Source organism: Microcebus murinus, chromosome 7 (genome assembly GCF_040939455.1).
Source record: "Microcebus murinus isolate Inina chromosome 7, M.murinus_Inina_mat1.0, whole genome shotgun sequence".
Lineage (NCBI taxonomy): Eukaryota > Metazoa > Chordata > Mammalia > Primates > Cheirogaleidae > Microcebus > Microcebus murinus.
In genome coordinates this window covers 62,418,389-62,442,833 of record NC_134110.1, presented here as the reverse complement: position 1 = coordinate 62,442,833, position 24,445 = coordinate 62,418,389, and the positions used below count along the sequence as shown (strand labels likewise).

The following is a 24,445-nucleotide window of genomic DNA, read 5'->3' as shown; positions in this document are numbered from 1 at the left end:
GAAAGAGGGAAAGTAGTAGCTATGGAAACGGGTAAGGGGTCTGGCCAGTGACACGTGAAAGAATGGCTGAGTGGCCTGGAGGGCCACTCTCACCCTAGAGGCCTGCATTTGTAGTGGCCCCAAACTACCCAGGGGTGTGCTTTCCATTGGCAGTGCTCACTTGATGAACATTGAAAACCTGCTGAATCCGTACAGCCTCAGGATACGTTCCCAGTCTCGTGATTTTACAAAGTAAATGTTGCATGCTTCTAAAGAGTCCATGAACTTCCCTGCATTGGTTTGAAGATTTTTGAAATCTTGGTGTATATATATGACTAGTGAATTCTTTACAATAGGCGTTCTGCCTGCCAAACCTTATTTTGGGGATTCCCATTCACTCTAAATTTCCTCAAACTTTTGTGGTTGGGGATACTTCAAAGCTAAGAGGAGGTGCTCTTTCCAACACCCTTATCATCCGTGGTCTGAGCACCCAGAAGTCTCATGTTCCCATTAATCTTTTAGGAGCTGTGTGCCATATGTCCTGCAGACCATGGTTTACTTCCTACTCTGGAGGGAGATTTGTTTCAGACCCTCACTGACAATCTCTGCAGTAATATCCCAGTGCATATAAATCACTGGGGAGCAAAGGGAGCTGTGTCCTTCTGTGTCTTTCTGAGTTTGTCTTCCAGGAGCCTGGACTGAGGGATGGGATGTAAATTTCAAAACTGACCTAAACAAGCAAAATTAAAACACCATAAAATTCCCATTATGCTGCAAGGAAGAAAACTCCTTTAGCTTTTATCTGTCATAGATATGACCCCCCCCCCGCCTCAGTTTTAGAAATAGGGCAGTCTTTGAAATGGATTGTGTGAGGGAATATGCACAAAATAGTTTTATAATCTCACAAAGTATTTTTTGGACCAACAGTTATCAAGAGGACCTGATAGCATGTAGTCTACAAATAGATAGCAAATAGTCTACAAATAGATAGCATGTAGTCTGATTGCAAAGTTGGAATGGGTTTTCTGGTACTGTGTCCCTGGCTTACACCTGGTCAGAGACATTTCATGATTATGCAGCCAGAGGACTGAACCTGATGACTGGCACTCATATCCATAATTTGAGAGAGGGTGGTAGCCTGACTTTAGGTGGAGAAAAATCTTTAGGTTCTCAATAATAAATAAAGACAGAAAAAAATAAGTTTATACTGGAAATTTTAAGTCATGATTTTGCTCCTATCAGGAAAATAGTTTAGACTCCTGCCATAATGTCTGGGATTTCTATTTCTGGTACTCAGAAACCCTATTTTTGTCAGAGTTAGGCAGCATTATTTTGAAAATGTCAAAATAAAAACATAGTAGTTATCATTTAACTAACAACATTGTGATGCCTGCTTCACTCATTCAATCAAAAAAATACAGAGTTTCTAATGTGTCAGACATTATAGCTTGGTATTAGGACTACCTAAAATATACTGAATAAAAATGAAACACAACCCTTGCCTTCAAGGAGTTTACATGTAGAGGAGATAGATAGTTAGCAATACCCTAGATAGTTGTATTATTATAAATGCTGATAAGAGCTATGAAGGAAAGGTATAGTTGTGCTGTGAGAACACACAGCAGACTAGTTGGAGGGGCCCAGGAATGTGTGTCTGCGAGAGAGACCTTGCACCTATTTCTGTACAGATGAACAGCCATTAACTAGACAAGAGAGTAGGAGATTTTTCTAGGCATAAAGAGCAACATGTTTGGAGGTTTTGTGCTCAGAGAGGGAGTGGTCCTTTCAGGGAGCTAAAGGCCACTGTAGCTATCGTGCCAGAAGCAGGAAAAGGGGGTGGGAGAGGAGGCCAGTGAGGTAGTTAGAGACCAAACCTAGCAAGACCTTGTATTTCCCATCAAGGATTTTGTTTTTTATCTTAAGAGCCATAGGAAGTCATTGAATTGCTTTTGAAAAGTAATTTCTGAGCCATTGAAATAGCAGAAAAGAACAAGCCATTTGAACCTCAAAAAGTGAATTAAAGTGAGCCCTTTGTAGGTGAATGCCCTTCTAAAAAGACAGTAAATTCTCATAATATATAATGCTCAGCGGCAGTGTTTGGTGAGATCAGCATCACTACTGACTCTTCCCAAACTGTTTGGTTTTTTGGAAGGGAGAGGAGGATGACAGTCCTTCATGTTTATACAGCTCTCGAACATTTACAAAGTGCTTTCATGTGCACAATCTTTCATTCATTTGTTCAAGAGACTTGTATTGAGGACCTATCAGGTGCCAAACCCTTTTCTCTAAATAAGGCATAATTCCTACCTTCTAGGACTTGAGTAGTAAATGCAGTAAAGTGCAGATAGAGCCTTTGATCATGGCAAAAATTCTAAGATAGGGCAATAATTTTTATGTTTATTTACAGATGAGAGGCTTAAAGAGTAATCAACTCGGTGGCTTATAACTAAGCAAGATCAGGCTGGAACCTGGATCTGCTCACATGTGGCCCAGTCTTGTTTTTCCTACATCAGGCTGAGGTCACTGTCTGTCTTCTGAAATACTGCCCTGGCTACAAATACTGCTGACTTTTACCTAATGCAAGAATCTCTCCCATGACATGTCATCTCAGGAAGCTCCATGTGTAACTGTCATGTCTTATTCCAGCAGTGACTATGAGAAAGCTGCTTCTTATATAACTTGAAAACTATTTGTCTGTAGCATCCATTCATTCATCCTTGTTTTGCCCTCTGAGACATCACAGATTTACTTCCCCTTCAATACAGCAGCACTACAATTATTTGAAGGCAGCTTCAACATCTTCTCTAAGTGTTCCCTTATCCAGGCCAAACATTTCTGGTTCCTTGAATCATTCCTTCAGTAAATGCAATTTCCAGACCCATCACCACAGTTACCCTTGTTTGAACACACTAGTGTGTTATGTTCCCTTTTAAAAATCTGGCAGCCGGAATTACACACAGTATTCCAAATGTGGTCTAACCAGCTATTACCTCCCTATGCTTCCATTAATAAAGTAGAAGATTGAGTTAGCTTTTTATTAATGAGTTCAGACTGTTTGTTATTATTGAACTTGTGGTCAACCACATCCCCCAGGTCTTTATCATATGACTTGCTGTACAGTTGACTTTTTGAACCCAATGAAAAGACTTTACATATATCCCCAATAAATTAAGTCTTGTTGCTATTGGCTTCGTCTAGCTTGTTGAAATCACTTTTTTAAAGAAAATTCTGACGTTGTCATCTAACATATTAAATATCCCTGGTAGCTTTATGTTATCTATAATATTCTGCATGTTCATCCAAGTCATTAATAAATATGTTGAACGAGACAAGTCCATGGTCTACATACTGTAGTGAATCACTAGACATTTTCCTAATGCTTAGGTTCAGTCAACCAGTAACACACCGAACCGTACTGTCATCTATCCCACATTTCTTAAATAAGAAAATGTATCTGAAAGCACTATTAAACTCTACAGTATAAGATAGTTCTTACCTACAAGAATATTAAAAGGCACTTCATTAAGTGACTCAACGAACCCAGGACTCAAATGTGTAATCAGTCCATTTGATGCAGATCACACGAAGGTAACCCTGAGCACTAATGCTTAAGGCAGCAGGTAGTAATTTTCAGAGATATCTCTAGCCTCCATTCAGGACATTTTGTATAGAAAAAATAGTTGTCAATCCAAGTGAGTATCTGATTTGTAGAATGTGTAGTGCTGGTATTTTGCTTCTTGCTTATTTCACTCACCTTCCCTATACCCCAGATCAGGGCCAGAATAGATATCAACAAGTTGGCACCTACTTTTGAATGTCTGCCAAGTGCCCTGGTCTAGAGTCTCCTATGTGTTTACAGTTTGTTCTGGCTGAGTCACAACTGCTTCCAAATATACTCCAGAATAAGGATTTCCCTTAAATATTTTTCAAAAAAGTATACAGAAGGAAAAATTACATCCAGAATTGCTGCTATTTTCTTTTCATCCCTATCCAACATTTTTTACCTTGATCAACTTAAAAATTCATCTTCCCTCTTTTCTGTCTGGAAGATCTAATTCATCGTATAGCCTTAGCTACTGTCTATCATCCAATTACTCCCAGATATTGATCTCTGGCCCACACATCCTTCCAGTCTCCAAATTTGTGTTTCCATTTACCCACTGGACATCTTGGCCTGAAAAACTTACAAGCACCTCAAATTCAACATGCCTGAAACCAAGATGATTAGTTTACATTACCCCAAACCAGCTTCTTCTATAATCTCTGCTTCAGTTGATGTCATCACTATTTTCTCAGTACAAAAACCTTAAATAATATTGAGATAAATTTGTATCAAATGCCTGTTTTATCCTAAGCATTCCAAAGATATTGTCATTGGTCCCTATCACATCCTTTAAAGGCAGATGCTACCTGAAGCTCAGGATAAGTGGTCCTGGGATTCAGATCCAGGGCTGTCTGGCTTCTAAGCCTATCTACTTCTTCACTGCATCCCAGTGTCTTCCTTTTTCTCTCTGTTCCCCAACACAATCAGTAAGTTATCAGTTTCTGTTAGAAATACTTAAGAAATGTCTCCAGAACCTGTCCGTTATCTTTGTGACCCAGGTCTACTTCAGGGCTTTGGTTTACCATCTCTCTCCCAGATTTTACCAATAGCCCCTTAATGAGTTTCTCTAGCATCAGCCTCTCCATCCTCAGGTGTCTCCACAGCTACCACCAAAGTGATCACTAAAGCACAAAGTCCAGCCCAGAGATGGCTATCCAGTCCACCAGACCACTTAGAGCAGTCCACTGCTGAGACCGAGCCGGCTACACCTTACTCCTGAACTCACTGTACAGGTTAGGGAGGGTGTACAGGAGTACTCTCCATACTCCTTTCTTCCCTCTCTTCAAAGTATAAGTCTAGAATTCTTCTGTATCATGGTTTTTATACTTAAGATACTCTTTTTTTTTTTTTAAACCACATGCGTGTTGTCAAGCTGAGGGCCTCTTCCATCCTTGTCAAGGGTAGTGCTGACCTTCTCTCCTTTCATACAATTTAAGATACTCTTTTACAAACTACTTGCATGGAGATATAAGTAGTAAATTGTAAATGTATTCCTTCCTAAAATAGGGAGGTGAAATTTTTTATGAAAAATGACTTTTAGCCAGAAGTCAGCTGAGCAAATAAAATGACTAATTTAGCATATCTTCAGATCAATATAGACATCATTTCAATTTGCAGGACATGATATATGTGATACTATCTTCAACTTAAAGATTCGAAAGTAGGCCAAGAATGAAAGACATGAGGCAGCCTCTTGCCCATAGCAGTTCTGAAATTTTTCTGGGCACACATTGTGGGGTCTGTACCCTGGAAGCAAGAAGTAGCTTCCGACTGAGCTCTGTTTCTGCTCTTAGAGGAGCTCCCTTACCAGTGTTCCTCGGGTTCTTGGATCTACCCTCTGACAGATGACCTTGGCCACTTAAAGCTTATATTGAGTCTCTAATCATCACAATATCTTTTAGTCCAGGTTCATGAGTGTATTATGTGGTGGTAATTTCTCAAAAACTTAGGAGAATTCTTACCTATTTGATTACAGAGAACTCCATGTGCCAGTAACCATATCCATGGTCCCTTTTAAGATATATTTCTTCACTATCTTGCTTCCTTCTCTCTGGATTTAAGAGGGCTTCTATGGGAAAGTTGTACCCTTGATCCAAATTTTTTTCTAAGTCACTTTAAGAGTTAATAAGTTTTAACAATGAGTATGATGCCTATAGTACTAAGGCTGAATATTAATCTGCCTTCATGTTCAAAGGCTTTCTAATTTTAGCTCTTGCTATTTAGGATTTTATGTTAGTCTATTCAAGCTGTTATAACAAAATACCTGTGACTGGTTAGCTTATAAACAACAGAAATTCATTCTTACAGTTTTAGAATCTAGGAAGTCCATGATCAAGGTACTGGCAGCTTCAGTATGTGGTGAGGGCCCCCTTCCTGGTTCACAGATGGTCTTCTCACTGTAACCGCACATGGCAGAAGGGGTGAGAGGCCTTCTCAAGCCTCTTTTATAAGGGCACTAATCACTTGCCAAAGGCCCCACCTCCTAATATCACCTAAGGAGTTAGAATGGTGTGAGGGAACACAACATTCAGGCCATAGCAGGTTTTAAAATATTTTTAATTTTGCAAGGTTCCGAATTTCCAGAATATCTCTATTCTCTCTCATTTTTAATTCTTCAATTTTAATTCTTCAACTCTTTCCTGAGCTCACCTTTTTCATAGTAGAAAACATCAGTAGTGTGCCAGACACAGGCAACAGTAGCCAACGTATACTATTAATGTTTTGTTTTCAAACCTCATCTTCTAGAGCTACAGATTTATTAAGTTTATGATATACCTCCCAGTTAGTCTCAGGCAACAGTTTTACCCAATGTCTTGCTACTTCAAAACATGAATGCCCATTCTTATCTCTTTCAGTATCAGTTTCTACTGCCTGACCATTAACCTGGGGTCTCATATTTTAGTTTTTTGCTAGAACTATACTTCCATCACCAATATCATATTAGTGTAAGCTAGGTTATACTGCCTACCATAATCCTAGAATTTACTTCTTGTTCATGCTACATGCCAAGTGTTTATCATCAGGGGCTCTGTTCCACATGGTCACTCAGGGACCCAGGTTGATGAGGGCTCCATCATCTTGTATCTACCCCATTGTAACAAACCATCCCAAAATCTAGTGGTTTAACAGAACAATAATTAGTGACTTCTCATGATTCTCAGTAATTGGCTAGGTGATTTTTCTTTTTCTTTTCTTTTCTTTTTTTTTTTGGCTGGGTGATTTTTCTGCATGAATCTGGGATTATTCATGCAGTTGCGTTTAGCTGGAGAGTTGGCTAAGGGATGGGTTCAGATGGGAAGTCTGGGCATCTCTCTCACCATGTGGTCTTTCCTTCTTAAGGAGGGTAGACCAGGCTTCCTCACATGGTCACCAGAGGGTAAACCCCCATAGGCAAGTTTTATCAAGCTCTTGTTTGCTGGTGTCATGTTAGCTGAAGGAAGTCAATAGCCAAGGTCAATGTCAGTATGGGAAGAGACACTACACAAGGGCATGGCTTCTGGGATATGCAGTTCATTGGTTGTGTAACAGTCTACCACTACTATCTAGAACAAGAGTCAGCAGAATTTTTCTTTGAAGTCTAGATTATAAATATGTTAGGCTTTATAAGCCATGCATTCTCTGTCACAACTTTTCAACTCTGTTATTAGACAGAGACAATACGTAATATGTAAATAAGTGAGCATAGCTCTTTTTTTATTTTTTTTTTAAGACAGAGTCTCCCTCTGTCTCCCTGGGTAGAGTGTAGAGGAATCATCATACCTCTTCTATTTGCTGTCCTAACAATAATAAAGGGCCCAGACTTGGATTGAATTGATATTGCAAATCATGAGAATCAGCATTCCCAAGCATAAAGAGGTTCTTGCCCCTACCCTCAGGTAATCCTGGCTGTGAACATGATGTTCTTGGAGTTGTTTTGCAAATAGTTCTTTTTTCAAATATTTATCCATTTAAGCAACATTGGTATTTAATGCTGAAAGGACATTTGTTCTGCTGGCCTGGCACCTGGCTTCTGAGATGGAATTTTTTTAGGGCTTATCCACTTTCTCATGGTAGAAAAATTAATTTCAACTCCAAGCAAATTAACTTATCTAACATTCTTGTTACATACATGAGGGATCTTAGAGGGATTATGACATGTCGTAATAGGGGGGGTTAGGGGTATGTTTCTGTGTCTGCAGCATGGAAGGACACCCCCAGAATAGTAAGCCAACACTCAAGAGCCAGAAAGTTCTTTGCACATTGAACTTCAAGTCCTGAGTTTCAGGAGTTTTTTCCACCAAGATTCATATGCACACATAAAGTGGGCCCCATGGCTGGACTCCAGCCCATACAGAGTTACTTGCCAATTCCAAAGAAGCAGAGAATGAAGACACTCATGCCCCGTCATCCATCATTTTTTTTCTATGAACCTTACAGCTGGATATTGAAAAATCTGGATTTGATTTTTTTTTTCAATTCAAGTCAACTGAATAGCCTGTACACATGGTTATAACGAAATGTAACCAGGAAGTTGTTTGTGGTATGGAATCAGAACTTGAGATGTTTGAAGTGAGCCACTTCAGTAGTGTTTTTTATTTCTTTTTAATCATATTTTGAATATTCTTTTTGCAGGTTGTGTTTCTGACTGGGTTTGGCTATGTGTATGTGGACATTGTCCATCAGTGTGGCACGGTCCTTATCACTGTGGCCCCGGAAGGAAAGGCAGGATCTATTTTATCCAATACCAACAGGTAGGTTTAATTATTTTCCCAGTAAAAATATAGTAAGCTTTCCTATTATAAAGCTATAAATTAGGCCGAGTGTGGCAGCTCATGCCTGTAATCCTAGCACTCTGGGAGGCCGAGGTGGGCCGATTGCTCGAGGTCAGGAGTTCAAAACCAGCTTGAGCAAGAGTGAGACCCCGTCTCTACTATAAATAGAATGAAATTAATTGACCAACTAAAAATATATTATATAAAAAATTAGCCGGGCATGGTGGCACATACCTGTAGTCCCAGCTACTCGGGAGGCTGAGGCAGTAGGATTGCTTGAGCCCAGGAGATTGAGGTTGCTGTGAGCTAGGCTGATGCCATGGCACTCACTCTAGCCTGGGCAACAAAGTGAGACTGCCTCAAAAAAAAAAAATGTTATAAGTTATATTTACCATTCTTTGTCATCTCTATATATGTATCAAAGCTTTTGGTTAGTTATTATATAATCCATTAGTAAGGATATGGTTATTAGCATTAAATCATACCTACACTAGATAACAATATATCATCTTTCTTGGGTACCCCTTCAACTTCTGTGATAAGTTTAACAAACTGGTTTACAAACTATGCGTCTTAGAATTAAACTATTATTAGCATGAAATGCAAGTTAATACCTCTGTATCCACATTTAAAAGAACTCATAATTCAACAGGAATAATATAAAGATATCCCCTCCTTCCAGAAACAAAAATAAAGGCAAAAGACATGAATAAAAGAAAAAATACAAGTAATCAAAGAAATGCAAACTTAAATAAGATATTATTTATGAAATTAACAATGTTGTTTCATCATATACAGTCCTGGTGGAAGTGTAAATTGTATAATTTTCTGGAAAGCACTTTAGCAATATGTATTAAGAGTTTTAAAATCCCTTTGGCTGGCTGGTTCTCCTCCTCAGGGCAAACTAGCCTCTGCTCTGTCTGTGGAATAGACTTTCTATAGTTTCTGAATAAAAGCCACTTTAAAAAAAAAACCCTTTGGCTTAGAAATTCCACTTGTACCAGTTTAAGAGCTAAGGAAATAATTGGAGAAGTAGGCAAAAATATACACCAAGAGATATTTATCACACTGTTAATTATAATGGCAAAATACTCAGAGTACAAGTACCCATCATTAGGGAAATGGATGATATATAAATGTAACAAAAATGTTACACTCACACACACACAAAAAAACAGATCTTAAAGAATTTCAATGAATTAACAGATCTTAAAGAATTTCAAAGAATTTTTCAATAGAAAAATTCGCATGATAAAATCTAAAATAAGCAGTCAGAATATCATATTGAATATATAAATATCGTAGTTGTGTTATCTGTACATATATACACATAATACATATATATACATATACACAGAATAAACATTTTTAGAAAGAAGACTGAAAGGAAAAGAAACAGTCAAAATTGTTAATGGATATGGGGTTCTAAGTGATTATTTAATACATTTCTGCATTTATTTATACATACAAATAAATATGAAGGGTGAGAGGGCCTGGAGGCGCCAGGTCCTACAGACCAGAGGAGTAGAGATTTAAACAAATCATTATAGATAAGCCTCACGGAGAAGTTGACATTTGAGCAAGGACTTGAAAGCAGCAAGGTGGCACAATGTGATTATCTGAGGGAAGAGCTTTCCAGACAGAGGGCATGGCTGGTGGAACGTCTGAAGCAGTGTGCCTGGCGTACGGGAGGGGCAGGGGGAAGCTGCTGTGGGTCGGGTGGTTGGCAGCGAAAGCAGTAGGGCATGAGGTCAGAGAGGTAAGGGCTGGAAGGAGGCAGATGTAATCTTTAGGGCCTCATGGGCCATTGTAAGGGCTTAGCTTTAATTCTGAGTGAAATAAGAAAGTCATTGGAGCATTTTGCACAAAGAAGTGACACCCTGTGACTTAAATTTCTAGAAGATCAGTGAGTTGATCTTTTTTGTTGAAGTAGCTATAGAGAAATATGGGTGGAAGCAAGCAGAGAGACTAGTTAGGAGATTACTACAGTTATTACTAGAGATACTGCTGACTTAGACCACAGTGGTATCAGCGGAAAACATCAGAAACAGGTTCTGGGTGTACCCCTAAGGAAAAGCCAAGGAGATTCCCCTGATACATTAGATAATGGCTAAAAATAGAAGCATCAAGGATGACTCTGAAATTTTTGGTCTGAGCAACTGGTAGAATCTGGTTGCCATTAACTGAGATGGGAAAGACTATACGTAGCTTTAGTGGGTAAGATCAAGATCAATGATGACAGACATTTTACTGAATGTCATTTAGACACCTAAGTGTGTGGGTAGGCAGTTAGATACACAGAATTGGAGTTCAGGGGGAGTTCTAGGCTAAATACATACTTTGGGAGACATTAGCTTATAGATGGTACTATGAGTCCTGAGACTGGGTGATCCCCAAGGAAGTCAATGCAGAGGGGATGAGAAGAGGACCGGGGCTGAGCCTTGGGCACCTTGAGTTTAAGAGGGCTGGGAGAGAAGGAGGGTTCTGCATGGACAACTGAGCATGGGAGGCCAGGGAGATAGGAGAGCTGAGAGAAGACATGTACAGAAAGTATTTCCAAGAGAGACTTACTAACAATGCCAAATGCCATTGGTAGCAAGTAAACAAAAAACTGAAAATTCATCCTTGGATTTTGGCAAATGGAAGTCACTGGTGACCTTGACAAGAGTTATTTTCTTAGACCAGGCATAAGGGCACAAAAGCCTATTTGGAGCAAGCTCCAGAAAGTAGGAAGGAGAGGGACAGGAAGTCTACATAAAGAGGATTGGAAAAACAAGAGGATCTAGAGGAGGAAGTGGAGCTACGGGCTGGAGGGGAGGTTGAAGATAAGAGAAATGACAGCATGTGTATAAGCTGCTAATAATGAAGAAAAAGATGATGTAGGAAAGAGGTGAATTGCACTATAAGGTGGTCAGGGGAGAGCAGAGCACAGACTCAAGTGCCGCAGTTGGGCAGTTGTGGCAGTTCCTGCTAAGTTTTCTTCTGCTCACTTCACTTTCTCAATTTAAGAAGTCTCAGTTATTTTATTCTCCCTCTGCCTTGTGATCATCATGATAGAGAATTAGTGCATAAAGACTAGAGGAATTTTGGAGTAAAAATCTGGTGTTGATAAGGGAAACACATACAGAAACACGACAGGAACTTGTAATAGTCCCATCGGGAACGTTTCCTAATACTGTGACTGGCTTTGTCCAGACACGATGTACTGAATGTTGAGTTCTTATTTATTTCTCATGAGAATCTGATGTCCCACCAGGAGGTGTTAAAAAAGGCTCAGTCATTATATAAGAAAGAAAGAAAAGCCAGGGGGAACTAATGTTCTCTTCCCTTTCTCCTCTAGAGCTCTGGAAAAGATTGTTACATTTAAGCTGTTCATCACTCAGTTGAGCCTGGCAGTGTTTGATGACCTCACCCACCACAAAGCATCAGCGGAGCTCCTGAGACTTACACTGGACAACGTTTTTCTCCACATGGCCCCAGGGGCTGTTCCCCTCTCAGGGGAAGAGCCTGCAGCCACCCTCTTTGAGCTTTACCGCGTGGAAGTCTACTGTGGGGACCTGCAGCTGGACAACCAGCTTTATAACAAGTCCAATTTCCACTTCGCTGTCTTGGTCTGCCAGGAAGAAAAGACAGAACCCATTCAGTGTTCCAAAATGCAGAATCTCCTGGTGTCCGGCAAAGATTTGGAAGAATACAAAGAAAACTGTTTTATCAAAGTTTGCATCACCTTATCTGAGGGCACGAGCTTCTTATTTGATATTAATGAGTTCAGTTTTGAATTAAAACCTGCCCGGTTATATGTGGAAGATACATTTGTATACTACATCAAAACTTTGTTTGACACTTACGTTCCTAACAGCAAGCTGGCTCATCACTCTGCACACCTCTCTGGGGGTAAACAGGTGCTGCCCATACAGGTCAGACAGCACGCCAGGGCCTTGGTGAACCCTGTGAAGTTACGGAAACTGGTGATCCAGCCGGTGAATTTGCTCGTCAGCATCCATGCTTCCCTCAAGCTGTACATAGCCTCCGACCACACTCCTCTCTCCTTCTCCGTGTTTGAAAGAGGACCCATCTTCACCACGGCGAGGCAGCTTGTGCATGCCCTGGCGATGCACTATGCCACTGGGGCTCTTTTTAGAGCAGGTGAGCACACAAGCTGGGGGTGTGTGATGGCTACAGGCTGGTCAAGAATGACATGCTTTGGGTTAGTGCCCCGCTGAAGACATAGCTAGGAAGCAGTCGGTGAGAGGTGACACACACAGACTTCACAGTGAGACAGGACTGGATCTAAAGCCAGACTCTGCCACTGGTAGATGTATTAATAAGAACTTGGGCAAGGTATTGAACCTCCCTGTCTCAGTTTCCTCATCTATAAAATGAATTTTAAGATTTTTGAAAGGATCAAAATACCCACCATTTTGTTTAGCACTTAATAGACACTGAAGCAGTAGTAGCTGTTATATAACTTACAGTTTTAATTCAATTTAGAAAACATTTTTTAAGCACTTACAGGCACAATGCCCTTTCTAGCACACTAGTGTAACCAGAAAAACTAGCCCAGGGCTCAGTCCTATAAGAAATCCAGTTCTAGGGTGTTAGTTTTCCAAACAACGGTATGTGAGAAATTCAGAGGATTTCTGAGCTCATGGGGTGCATCAGGGGTCCTCTTGCTATCCAGTGCTGCACTCTTGTCCAGACAGATCACAAAGAGAAGGCTGTTAGTGTCTCAGCCTCTCCACACACCTGAGCCCAAAGAGAAAGCATGGCCCTTGCTTTGGCCCTACCACTCCCTAGTTCCAAGCAGATAGCCGTCCTGCAGGCCAAGGTGCTTAGTAGGAGAGGTAAGGCTTCCATTTTCAGTGTGGCTGACAGTCTGCAAGGGGTGCTTTGAATCTGCATACAAAAGTTTGTATGGGGAAAACTGTGCGATAAAGACTGAGTGTTGGGGGCCCTATGGTCTTGGAGTACTTTATGGTAATCAGTATCAAAGCATGCGTTCCTGAGCTAAGCTCACCCTAAAGCAGTTTTAGTTTGATAATCTGGCTCCTAAGAATTCAAGCAAGGAACAGCATCCAGAGTTGACCTTGTCAACACTTTCCAATAGAGAACATGGAAATCTTACTGTCTGAAAGTTACAAAGGAGAGAACCTTTGTTCTACCCTCTTTGTAGCATTGCACTTGGTGAATGCATTCCCATATGAGAGTAAGATTGTAGCAGTAAGTGTCCTGTGTTATTGCCATAATGGTAAGATTGCATTGTCTCCATAATGAAATTCATGGAGTTAATAGGGCTCTCTGACAGGATCAGGGAGAGGGCCCTGCCGGACCTGTTGTTTTGATAGCTTGCACGACAATGAAGGAAATACTTCCCTCTTGCTAAGAAATTATTTAAAAATAAGCAGTTAATATTTCAAATTTAATGGACGAGTATGCTTATAAACAATTCCAGAAACATTCCCTTTCAGGCAGCTTTTGCTTTTATCATGAGCAGCGGCCACAGAGCTTACCAGGTTGCAGCCTGAGGCCCAGGAAGGAGCGAGGCCGCCATTCCGTCTCTGCGTCTGGCGGGGGTGCGGGGCGTGTTCATCTGTGCACCAAGCTGGCTCTACCTGTGGCACCAAGTAACCATGTAGCTGCAGCCTGTGCGCTCCAGATGATTTCTCTTTGTTTTGTTTTATGATTTTAATGAGCTTTCACAAGAATATTCAATTTGGATATTTTTTTTTTTTTGGTAATTCACCTAAAGATCCTCTAAGCTGCTGCCCCCATCTCACTGTATACTAAGATAAGGGATTCTGATACAGTGGGGGCCAAGTTTTTTTCTGTCACTAAAAATTTGGGCCAGTCTGAAGATTCTCTGAAGGAAAGCAGTGATTGAAGGAGTGGGACATGGGGAGATGGCCGGAGGCTACCATCCCCCCAGGTAGAGAGAGGTCTCTGCGAGAATGGACTAACATCCTTGTAGAGGAAGGGAGAGGGCTGGCCTGGGAGTGAGCATTCACCCTTTGGACTTGGGTAGAAGTTTCCTGCCTGTGGGGATCAAAAAGACTCTGACTTCATTTCTAGGGAAACCACTTGGAAGAGGTTTTAAAAAATAAGGAAACAGGAATGAAAATGAGTGACCCTATTTGAAGAAAGAATGTGGGCTTTATAACTTCCTGAGGTCCCTCCTCACTCCCAAGTCTCAATTTGATGGGAAGCCAGGTGGACTTCCTTTTTCAACAAAATTTCCTAACGAGTGCAAAAGATGTATTTGCTTTTGGAGGAAAATAAAGGAACACCCTTGGATATTTTCTGGCCAGCTCAGATGCTGCTGAGATGTAGCTCTGGTCCTCACCTAGCCCTTTAGTCAGGCAGTGGTTTCAGTCTCCAGTGGTCCTAATCCAAGGGATTGCACCCTTTGCATGGCCTGGAGCAGAAGGGAAGGGCCCCTAGCAGCTGGGTGGGAGTGGGCTAGTGAGGCTGGGGGTTCCCGCTCTTTCCATGTGCCCTGCACTGACCTGCACGGGCCTGTCGTAGAGTGGGCTTTGCTTAGCAGTAGCTACTCTTTCTTCGTATGTGGCATCTTTGGAGAGAAGGGGAATTGAGATATATCTAGAACAATCTTCTGCCTTCAGGTGGAAATTTACGGCCATTCTAGGCTATCAGGGATCTGCTGTTCCTTTACCTCCAGACAGGGCCCTCCAGAGAGTAACATTCCATAACCTCCCACGATACCCTGCCTACTCTTTGCAGCTCACGGAAGCGGGGGAGGGCTTTGGAATCAGGTAAACCTGGGTTGGAAGCCCAGCCCACATGTGTAATCAGCCAGGAGACAGAGCAATTGGATTAATATCTGAGCCTCGGTTTCCTCCTTTTTGTCTATGGGACTGTGGAAACAAAGTGACACCACGTTGGATTTGTCTCTGCCTCCTGTGCCTAGTCCATCCCCTGACCCACACAGCAGCTCAGTCATCAGCTAGTCTGTACTTATTAACAATGTGATAATAGTAATTCTCTTGCACAACTGCTGTGAGAATTAAATGAGTTGAATGTCTGGCACCCATAAGCCCTCCTATTTGTAATCATTATCTTCTGGAAATTGTTCTGTCCTTTGACCTAAGCCCTAATGTTACCATCCTAATTTTCCAGAGAAGGGAAGGGAACTCAGAACTTAAGAATGTCCCTGTGTGCACAGGCTGGGCTCCTGCACCCACACCTTCCCAATCCTCTTGGGCTGGTGACTTGACTGAGGATCTCTGTCACAGGACTGTCTCCTAAGAGCCTGCTGGTGAAGGGATGGCTCCCGCACAGTCCTGTCCCCACAGCCTTGCCATTACGGGATCCGAGCGCTGGGCTGGGGAGGTCAATGGATTCCCGGAGGAAGTTGTCTTTTTGGACTCCTCTCCTTGGCCCCTGGCCCTTGCCTGCCCCTCTAGTCCCCTGGGCCTACAGCCCCAAATCCCCACTCCGGGGGCAGGTGACCGGCCACCTCTACCGGACCCCACACCACAGCCATGTTCCCACGGGGCACTCAGGCCACAGAGCAGGCCAGCTCCTGGCAAGCACAAGCTTGAGCAGGAAACCAGATCCAGGCCACCCTCCTGGGACATTCACAGGGAACACTCCCCTCTTGCTAACCTAATCAGTATGTCCCTGTCACTGATGTTTACACAACCGAAGCTGGGGTTGAAGGGAAGACATTTGTCTGGCTCTAGCTCTGCTCCAAAGGGAAGCACTCAACTTGGTAGGATTGGGAAAGCTTAAAAATAACTCCTCCGTCCTTGTCAGAAGTTTGCATCCCCTTTGCAACACCCCATTTAGCATCTGGCGTCCTCCCCCGGACCAGGCTTCTCCCCACCCCGGAGCCTCTGCTGCACAGGGAGCTTTCTAGAAGACGTCCTGGCCTGCAGACACCTGCAGCCCAAGAAAGCGCCTTCCTCGGGCTGGGGCGGGGGGCGGCCCCTGCACATGGATCCCTGTTAGCAGGAGCACAGGAGGCTCCAGCAAGGAAGTCGTATTAAAGCCATTTGTGGGGCCGCCAGAGGATCAATTTGATTTATAAAGTATGAAAGTTTGCCATTTATGAATTCACAGTGAATGAGTTATTTCCCTTCTTTCACTCCAAATAAGCGTAGTACATTCTCAATTCCAGTGTGAAAAATGGATTGCAGGGAAAACAGGTCACTTTGTCACAAATGTTGAAAGTGCTGCATCTAAGGTCTCGCTAACCGCTTCCCCTTGGCCTGCTGCAGGCTGGGTGGTTGGGTCCCTGGAGATCCTCGGCAGCCCCGCGAGCCTGGTGAGGAGCATCGGGAACGGCGTCGCCGACTTCTTCAGGCTGCCGTACGAGGGGCTGACCCGGGGCCCCGGCGCCTTCGTGAGCGGAGTCTCCAGAGGGACGACATCATTTGTGAGGCACATTTCCAAAGGTAGCTATTTCAGTTCCTTGTAATCATGCCTTAATTTCATTCCTTCCCTGTCTTGTTCTTTATTTTTAAAGAATGTGTTAAAGTTTGAAATGCATTCAGACTGCCTGTAGCTTTGTTTGGCTTGTTAGCTTGCAGTGAAAGCTTGGATTTGTAACAAAGCTCATATATAACGTCTTATGTTTTAAACAGATCACTCCTTGCCTGTAGTGTGTGAAAATGTTTCAGAAACTTCAGAATTTTAAAACTCCCACTGGGGAAACAAGCGCTGGCTCAACTGTTATTCCATGTGATAAATACAGAAATAGTAAAGGTGTTCAGGATTTCTGTTAAACATCAGAAATCCTACACTGTGTTGCCTCATCATATTTTTTTGAATGTAGATACAGTTGTCATAACTTTCTTAAGGATGTGGATACATTTTGACATGGAAGCGGAGCTGGAGGAGAAGCCGCCAGCTTGTCTCCACACGTAAACAGTGCCATCTTGTGGCCACGGCAGTCATTGGGCTCCGAGGCCCAAGTGCTTCCCACAAGAAGGAGAATATTTTAGTTTTATCTCTGTGTGTTTGCTTGATGATATTTTGGTAAGGTTGGCAGTGACTCAGGAACTAACAAGGGCCATCGGAGTCCCTTTGACTTCTCAGCAGGAGACAGGGAAAACAGAGCAAAAAGCTTCTTCCCCACGAAGGGCATTTTACCGTAGACAGTGCTACAACTCCGTTATGAGTGGGGAGGTTGTGGAAGTCTCTAGAAGGCCTCAAAAGAAGACTCGAGCTTGAAATATGAGTATCTGTGATCCATAGAGGGGGTGGGAGATTATAGATGGAGGGCTGGCAAGAGAACAGCAAGAACAATACAAGCAAATTCATGGACAATGGAAAGGACAGTCCCCTAGGCCCCAAGTCATCCTGGAGACTGGGGCTGAGCTGCAGAAACTCACCAGATGAGTCACTGGCAGATTTCTCACTCTTGACACTGGAATCTCTGTGGTTCTTTTGTTTTTATTTTAAAATAAAACAACCAACACCTGCTAAACTGAACTTCAGTGGTTCTTTAGCATGCTGACTCACTGAATGTTTTTACACTTGTTCTCTCCTTCTCTTAGCAAAATCTCTTTGGTTTGTTGGTATCCGTGTGTGTGTGTGCTTGTGTGTGGATTTCGTTTTCAGGTTATAGGAAAGATACAGCTGTGAAAATGACACTAGATGTTCAATAAAGATGAGCTAGTTGGTTAGCGTCCAGGTCTGTCCATTGATATTCAGTTTTGCTCACTGAGATAGATGGAGACCTGTTAGAAGGGACCATGACTTTTTTGAGCAAGATGTTGAAATAGCCTTTCTTAGGAAAACCAGACCAAATCATGGCCTTCACGTGATCCACTCCCTTTATTACTTTTTTTCAGTTAACATCCTGAATATCAAAATTGCATATATTCTCCATGGCACAATAACTATTTCCTCAGAATGTCCAATGATACAATTTAGTGTCTCCCTTTATTATGACTGAAGTAATATGGAGGGAATAATGTTTATTCCTAAAGTGGAAACATTTTTTTTACAATCTAAGATTCAGCAACATGAGCTTGCTCTTTAAAATCAGAGCGGGCAAATTTTAACCTTCAAAACTGGACCTCATTGAGGATGTCAAAACTCACAGGTTCTTTGCTTGGTTTGTTTGTTTGTTTGTTTTTCCCAGATGTAGGCCTGCACAAAAACTCGCAGTTTTAAGCAAGCCTTGACAATTACATGATGATGAAGGATGGTTTCGTGTAAAGCTGTAGGCCTATTTCTGGCAACCTAGATTCTTACCTTACCCTTTTGAGGAGTACCATCACCCTTGTGAGCAAATGTTGATCTTCAGATCATTTTCTGAAGGCTCTTGCTCAGGTTGCCCAAGAGGGAGCCACTGTCACCCACCACTGGGCATGTCCAGGAGGGGCACAAATGCTCCTAGGGCCGCTTCTCCCCACTCCCCCCAGGCCTCTGGGGCCACTGCCTTGGGGTCCACCATGTCTGTGATGAGGAGGCCAATCCTGTGCTCTTGTGCCCTCAGGAACCCTCACGTCCATCACCAACCTGGCCACGAGCCTGGCCCGGAACATGGACCGGCTCTCACTGGACGAGGAGCACTACAACCGGCAGGAAGAGTGGCGACGGCAGCTCCCTGAGAGCCTGGGTGAGGGGCTGCGACAGGGCCTGTCCCGGCTGGGCATCAGTCTGCTCGGTAAGCATCTGGCAAGGGCCGCAGGGACTCCCACCTGGCTGCACTCCTGCAGGCCGCCTGTGGTGCAGGGTTTCCCAGGACTTGGCAGCTTCGCCTTCTCCCTGGAGGTGGCTGTGAAGTGCCCAGAGAGGATGAGGCACTCGCCCTGGTCCCTCCCATGCACCTGTGAGACACTGGAACAAGACCCCACTTCCCAGACGAGCCGTCCCACGACCTGCGCGAGTGCCTGGGAGGCTCACCTGCACACACGCATGTGCCGCGCCTGCCTTTGCCTCTGTATGAGACGTATCTTGGGCCTCAGTGTAGTTCTTCATAGGAAATAATAATTCCATCGGAGGCCCCTGAGCATAGGGGTGTCCACACGAGGACAGCGGCATACAGCTGTTTGCTTTGAAGTAATAGGCAACCCTTCTGAAACACCAGCTCCCTCACCCCATAGACACTGCCGGCGCTGGCTTTGTTTGGAAGCACTTGAGCAATGTGCAAATGTCATGTAAACTTCGGTGAGGAGCCTACTCTTTCCTTTTATTTAATTTTAATTTTTTCGAGGTCTGCCTGCCTCAGAGCAGTTACTATTTGTCAAGCAGCCAGATGGTATAGTTAGAGGTGAAGATTGCTTTGGATATTTCAAAATATTACAAATGTTTGAAAATAAGTTGCTTTGGAAAAATCTATAAAAAGGAAGCTTCAGAGCTGAGAGTTTGCAGAGCAGGATTTTTAAGGGTATTTTTTGTTTATTTGTTTGCAAAGGAATTTAAAACTGTATTGCTTGGCAATATGCCTTCTGTGCATCTGAGGGAGTGTGCGCCTTGCAGAGATCAAAGTGACCAAAAGCAGCGCAAACAAAGGATAGAAAAGATGAGCTTGAAAGGATTTGTCCTCTCTCCAATCTTCATTCAGTTCTATACACAACTCCTCAACTTGCAACCACAGCCAGCTGAGGCTCTGAGACGAAGTAGTAAAATGTTACAAGTTCAGGTTAAGTTGCTAGAAATTATTTAAGTAATAACATTCAGTGGGGTGGGGCACTGTCATTTGATAGTGCCTGGAAATAGGGGCGCTAGTGACCCGGGGTGAACATGTGGGTAGAAGCAACCCACTTGCTTGACTCAGCAACCGGAAGGCAATGGTGACACCTTTGGGGAAGGTGATGTGGTGGGTGGATACATCCCTCAGGAGCCCCAGACCCCAGGCTAGAGTGTCCAAGTCCTTTCTTTGTGATCTCAGGCAAGTTCTTAACGTCTCTGAACCTGGGCTTCTCTTTTGTTCACTGGGACTGGGAATAGCATTATTAGAAATAATGGTGAGTGGTCACATGGCAGGCCCAAGTTCATGTTTGGTAAACAGCACTTAGAGTTACTGCATTATGGTAGCAAAGGAACTATAAGAGTGCCCTGATTTCCAAGAATGTGCCAGCAAAAGGAGGCTTTTGAGCAGTGGCAGGAGCGTTTTCACTTTAGTCTAGCAGATTAAGTGGCTGTAACCAGAGGAAGTGACAATGAAGTTATATTGGGGGCCTCAAGGTCATTGTTTTGGGACTTTGGGTCCTATTTATGCTTAAATAGGCTTAAATGCCTCTGCTCTGATCTTGAGAGCTTCCTTCCCTCCATCCCAGCTTTTCTTGATCAGAGAGACCTGAGCTGTCTGGCATGTGGCTGTCTCAACCCTGACTCCCTGACTGCTTAAGAGTTCTGTTCTCTTCCCTGCTCCAGAGAAGCCCCAGCCACTACTCAGGTTCCACTGTTGAAGTGTTCTACCTGGTGGTAGAAATCAGTTTTGTGAGGGGTCACGAATCTGCCCTGGTGATGTCACCCTTTAGAGCCTGGCAGACAGGGTAGGAAGCCATAAAGCTCTGATCTTTGCTATAATCACTGTGTCCTGTATATCCTGCTCCATGCAAGGCAATCATTTTGTCCGTGAAAACTGTGGTGGGCTCATAGAGCCTTTCTGCATCTCTGGTAATTTCCAGAAGCCTGTAAGTTCTGGAGGTGACATAAATTGCCCCTCTGTGTATACTGGCTGCACCTGCCAACACTGGCCTGCTGCCGGGCCCACTGGAGGTCCAGGCCTCGCCTAGCACATGCCCGGAGCAGTGTGTCTGTTTCTGGACTCCACAGGGTTCACAGTGAGCATCTCAAGCTTAGCCCAAACCAGTTTCCTTTCCTCTAAGAATTCAAGAGTCTGCCTGTACTCCTATAATCTCTGGGTTGTCTCAACATGCCTGGTCCTAGAACTACCAGATGTGTGGCAGGAAGAAGAGAGGGGGAATAGGACCAGCTGAGTCACCTCAATTTGCAAAGTATAGATTTGTCACCATTTAATCCAGTCCCAGAAATGGTATTGGAAATTGCCATATACAATGCAGTGCCTAATTGACGTTAGAGCCATAATCACGTGATAGTTTGAAACCCATGCTGGTGAAATGGAAATTCTAGTTGCTCGGTTTCTTCCTCTATAAGACAGAAACATTAAGGACCCAATTAATAAAAACACATTTAAAGAATATTTTAGTGTTGACAGAGTACTTTCCCATTTGTCATCTTACTTGATCTTCACCACCCTAGGTATAGATGAGGTGAAGGGACTTGCCCAGGTCAAGCCTCCAGCAAAGACAGGAACCTGGGCCTTCTGCCCTGTTATCTACCCATGGAGGGCTCTAGGCCTGGAAATATCAGAGTGTGGGGAGACTGAACATTAAAAGTTCCAGGGTAGGAAAAACACACATTTCCCCCAAATGTTTATGGGTTCGGTGGGCCTCCTTGACTCTTCTTGGCCCTCACAGCCCTCCAACACACTGTGGGGTGTTTTAAGGCACCTGAGAATCACCGGAGTCTCAGCTGCCATGCCCAGCCACATCGCCCTGGTCAGCAGGGAAAAGTGTCTGCTGGCCGAGAATGGCCACTGAGGCTTTTGGATGAGCTCCACCACAGTTTTCCAGAAGCAATGGCTTTTGGAAAACAGTTTAGCCTGCAGAATTGGCATCAGCCTTGCCCACATTTACCAGATTTGTTCCCCAAATACCCACATTTTCTACTGTGCCCTGGAGCCTGCACTAAGAAAGGTTGTGCTCGCTCCCTCCAGACCTGATTCCTTCTCGGGATTACAAAGGCAGGTGCTGGAAATTGCTCCTCTGACCCATGCTTCTTTCAGGCTGCTGCCCGGTATGTGTGGCATTGCTGGGTCCCCAGAGGCCACCTCCTGTCCTCATGAGCATTCTTGGCTATGCCATTTGGAATCCTAGCAAAATAGGCCACGACCAGGTGAATCAGAAAGGTTCCCTTCTGAGTGACTGACTGAGGAGCTGTGAGTCCCCAAGAGTCACCCCTTGATGCCACAGTCTGCCACTACAGGCTGTCTGCAGTTATCTGGGAATTTAGGAATAACAGGTCGGGTGCCTCCTTCTCAGTTTGCTGATCAATTCTGGTCAAAACCAGCGGAATGTCCACTGCACTCTGTGGATCTCCTTTCTCTTCAGAACAGTGAACTGCAGAGTGGTGTCCCAGGTTAGGCCTGTGCTTCTGCTACTGTGACCAAAAGGTGTCTGAAATAAAATTTCACCATGTGGGAAGGGGCTGCATCAAAATAGCCACATAGGCCAGAACTGTCATGGCTCAGTGACCAAGTGTTTTTTGTCTGAGGCTGAGGAGCAAGTCACAGAAGAGGTGAGGGAAGGCCCCAGTTGTTTCCTCGTTCCACAAAGAAAGTCCTCCTCCTCCTCCAGCCCGAGGTACAGGAGGCAACAGCTGCCCGCGTCCTGCAGCCCCGCAGTCCGCGGAAGCCCCCTCGGCCCGTCCGCCCTTGCTCGCTCATCACATCACAGCCATCTCCATGTGGCCGCCCACCCTGTGGGCCTGACGCCAACAGACGAGTCTTGGGATCAATTTCCACTACTTAAAGCCTTAGAGCAGAGTTTGAGTATATGACAGTAAATAATTTACCAGTTGTGGGATTTAGCTGGATTATACTTAAGAAGAGAGCCTACTAAAGCCCTAAGACAAGCTGCCTCTTTCGAGAAGCAGATGCAGAGACCGTGGAACGGCTGCTAGTCTCTCACGGCCTCTCCGTTCTCCAGCTCGTTAGCACAGAGTGGGAGACAGCAGCACCTGGTGACCAGTGAGCTGTTGGTGTGTGTGACAGGCCAGCTTTCCCCCTTTGAGGGTCCTGGTGCTGAGCCAAGGGTGATCTGACAGCTCCTTCTCTAACTCTTAGAATCTGTAACACCTTGTCATGGGGCTCGGGCTTTCTACTTTCAGGGATGCCCAAATAGTCTATCTATCAAAGCCACAGTAACTGGAGCCTGCACTGTGGCCAATGGCTGGAGAAAGCGGAAGATCAAAGGGCAGTCTTGCCGAGACACCTGTGTGCGTGTGAGCAGACAGACGTCAGCACCTAGGTGGGTGCCCACAGCCGGCCCTGGCTGTGTTCGTGAAGACGTTAGGGCAGGCACGTTAAAGAGAATGGGAGATTCTGAATGAAGTAACCACCTGCCCCCCAACCCAACTGTAATAGTCATAATGGGCCGGGCAGGGTGGCTCATGCCTGTAATCTCAGCACTTTGGGAGGCCAAGGCAGAAGGATGGCTTGAGGTCAGGAGTTCAAGACCTGCCTGGGCAACATCATAAGACCCTGTCTCTACAAAAAATAAAAAGGTAATAGTCATAATGGAAAGCTGCGCTTGAAAAAAGACTTTCTATCACAAATACAGGTGATAATTTATTGGTGAATGTATACGTATTTTCCCCAGTTTTTCTACTCTTAAGATGGAGACCTTTCAGAGAAATCAGACAATGAAATCACAAAAGCTGTGTGCTTTGGTTTGCTGCTGTTCACTTTGCACTATGTGCAGCGCAGTGATTTGAAGAGGATACCCAGGGTTCCCGCCTCTCCCTGTGTGACCACTCTGGCCCCTGATCTTACACATGGAGAGCAGAGCATCTGATGCCTCAATTCCAGAAAGCGGATGGGGGAGAGTTCCCAGCCCAAGTGCCAGGCCTGGCTGTCTAGGGCACTGAGAGAACGACACCTCCCCATACCCCTGATAGCCAGAGTGGCCTGGGTGGCTGGGAACAGCTTCCTCCACCTGTCATTGCTTTAGAAGGTTTGGGCAATATTATTCTAGGCTGGGAAGCAGACCTGTCGACTCAGGTCACTCTTAATCTGGCAATGCATAAATTTAAATGTCTCTGTCAAAACCTAGAGGAATGGAATCCATGAAGAACATTCTCTTTATAATTGACCTGCGGGAACTGGCCTTTTATTTTACTGGATTTTGTTCAATGGAATATTGCTTGAAATTAGCAGGTCATTAACTGAGACCTGGAAATCTCTGTTTACCCAGGAGACTTTGAATTAGTGGCATTTGGAGTAATGGGATTTGACATGTACTAGAATTTCTACCAGGACTGTGCCTTTTTTTTTTTTTTTTTTTTCTTTTTTTTTGAGACAGTCTTGCTCTCTTGCCTGGGCTAGAGTGCC

At 43.9% G+C, this 24,445-nt stretch overlaps 1 protein-coding gene and 1 non-coding gene across 5 annotated transcripts in view; one reads left to right on the top strand and one right to left on the bottom strand.

Annotated features, from left to right (window-relative positions):
- The window catches only part of VPS13B (vacuolar protein sorting 13 homolog B), a 761,111-nt gene that overhangs the window by 726,893 nt on the left and 9,773 nt on the right, over positions 1 to 24,445 (top strand). For all 4 annotated transcript variants that reach the window (XM_012762009.3, XM_012762013.2, XM_012762010.3 and 1 more), the window contains 4 exons: positions 8,195 to 8,313; positions 11,675 to 12,480; positions 16,572 to 16,748; positions 18,800 to 18,970. In XM_012762009.3, coding sequence (XP_012617463.2) covers positions 8,195 to 8,313; positions 11,675 to 12,480; positions 16,572 to 16,748; positions 18,800 to 18,970 — 1,273 coding nt within the window. The remainder of the gene's footprint in view (positions 1 to 8,194; positions 8,314 to 11,674; positions 12,481 to 16,571; positions 16,749 to 18,799; positions 18,971 to 24,445) is intronic.
- LOC142872238 (U6atac minor spliceosomal RNA) lies at positions 4,889 to 5,016 on the bottom strand. The gene has a single exon (XR_012920452.1). It is a non-coding gene; the product is annotated as a U6atac minor spliceosomal RNA (small nuclear RNA).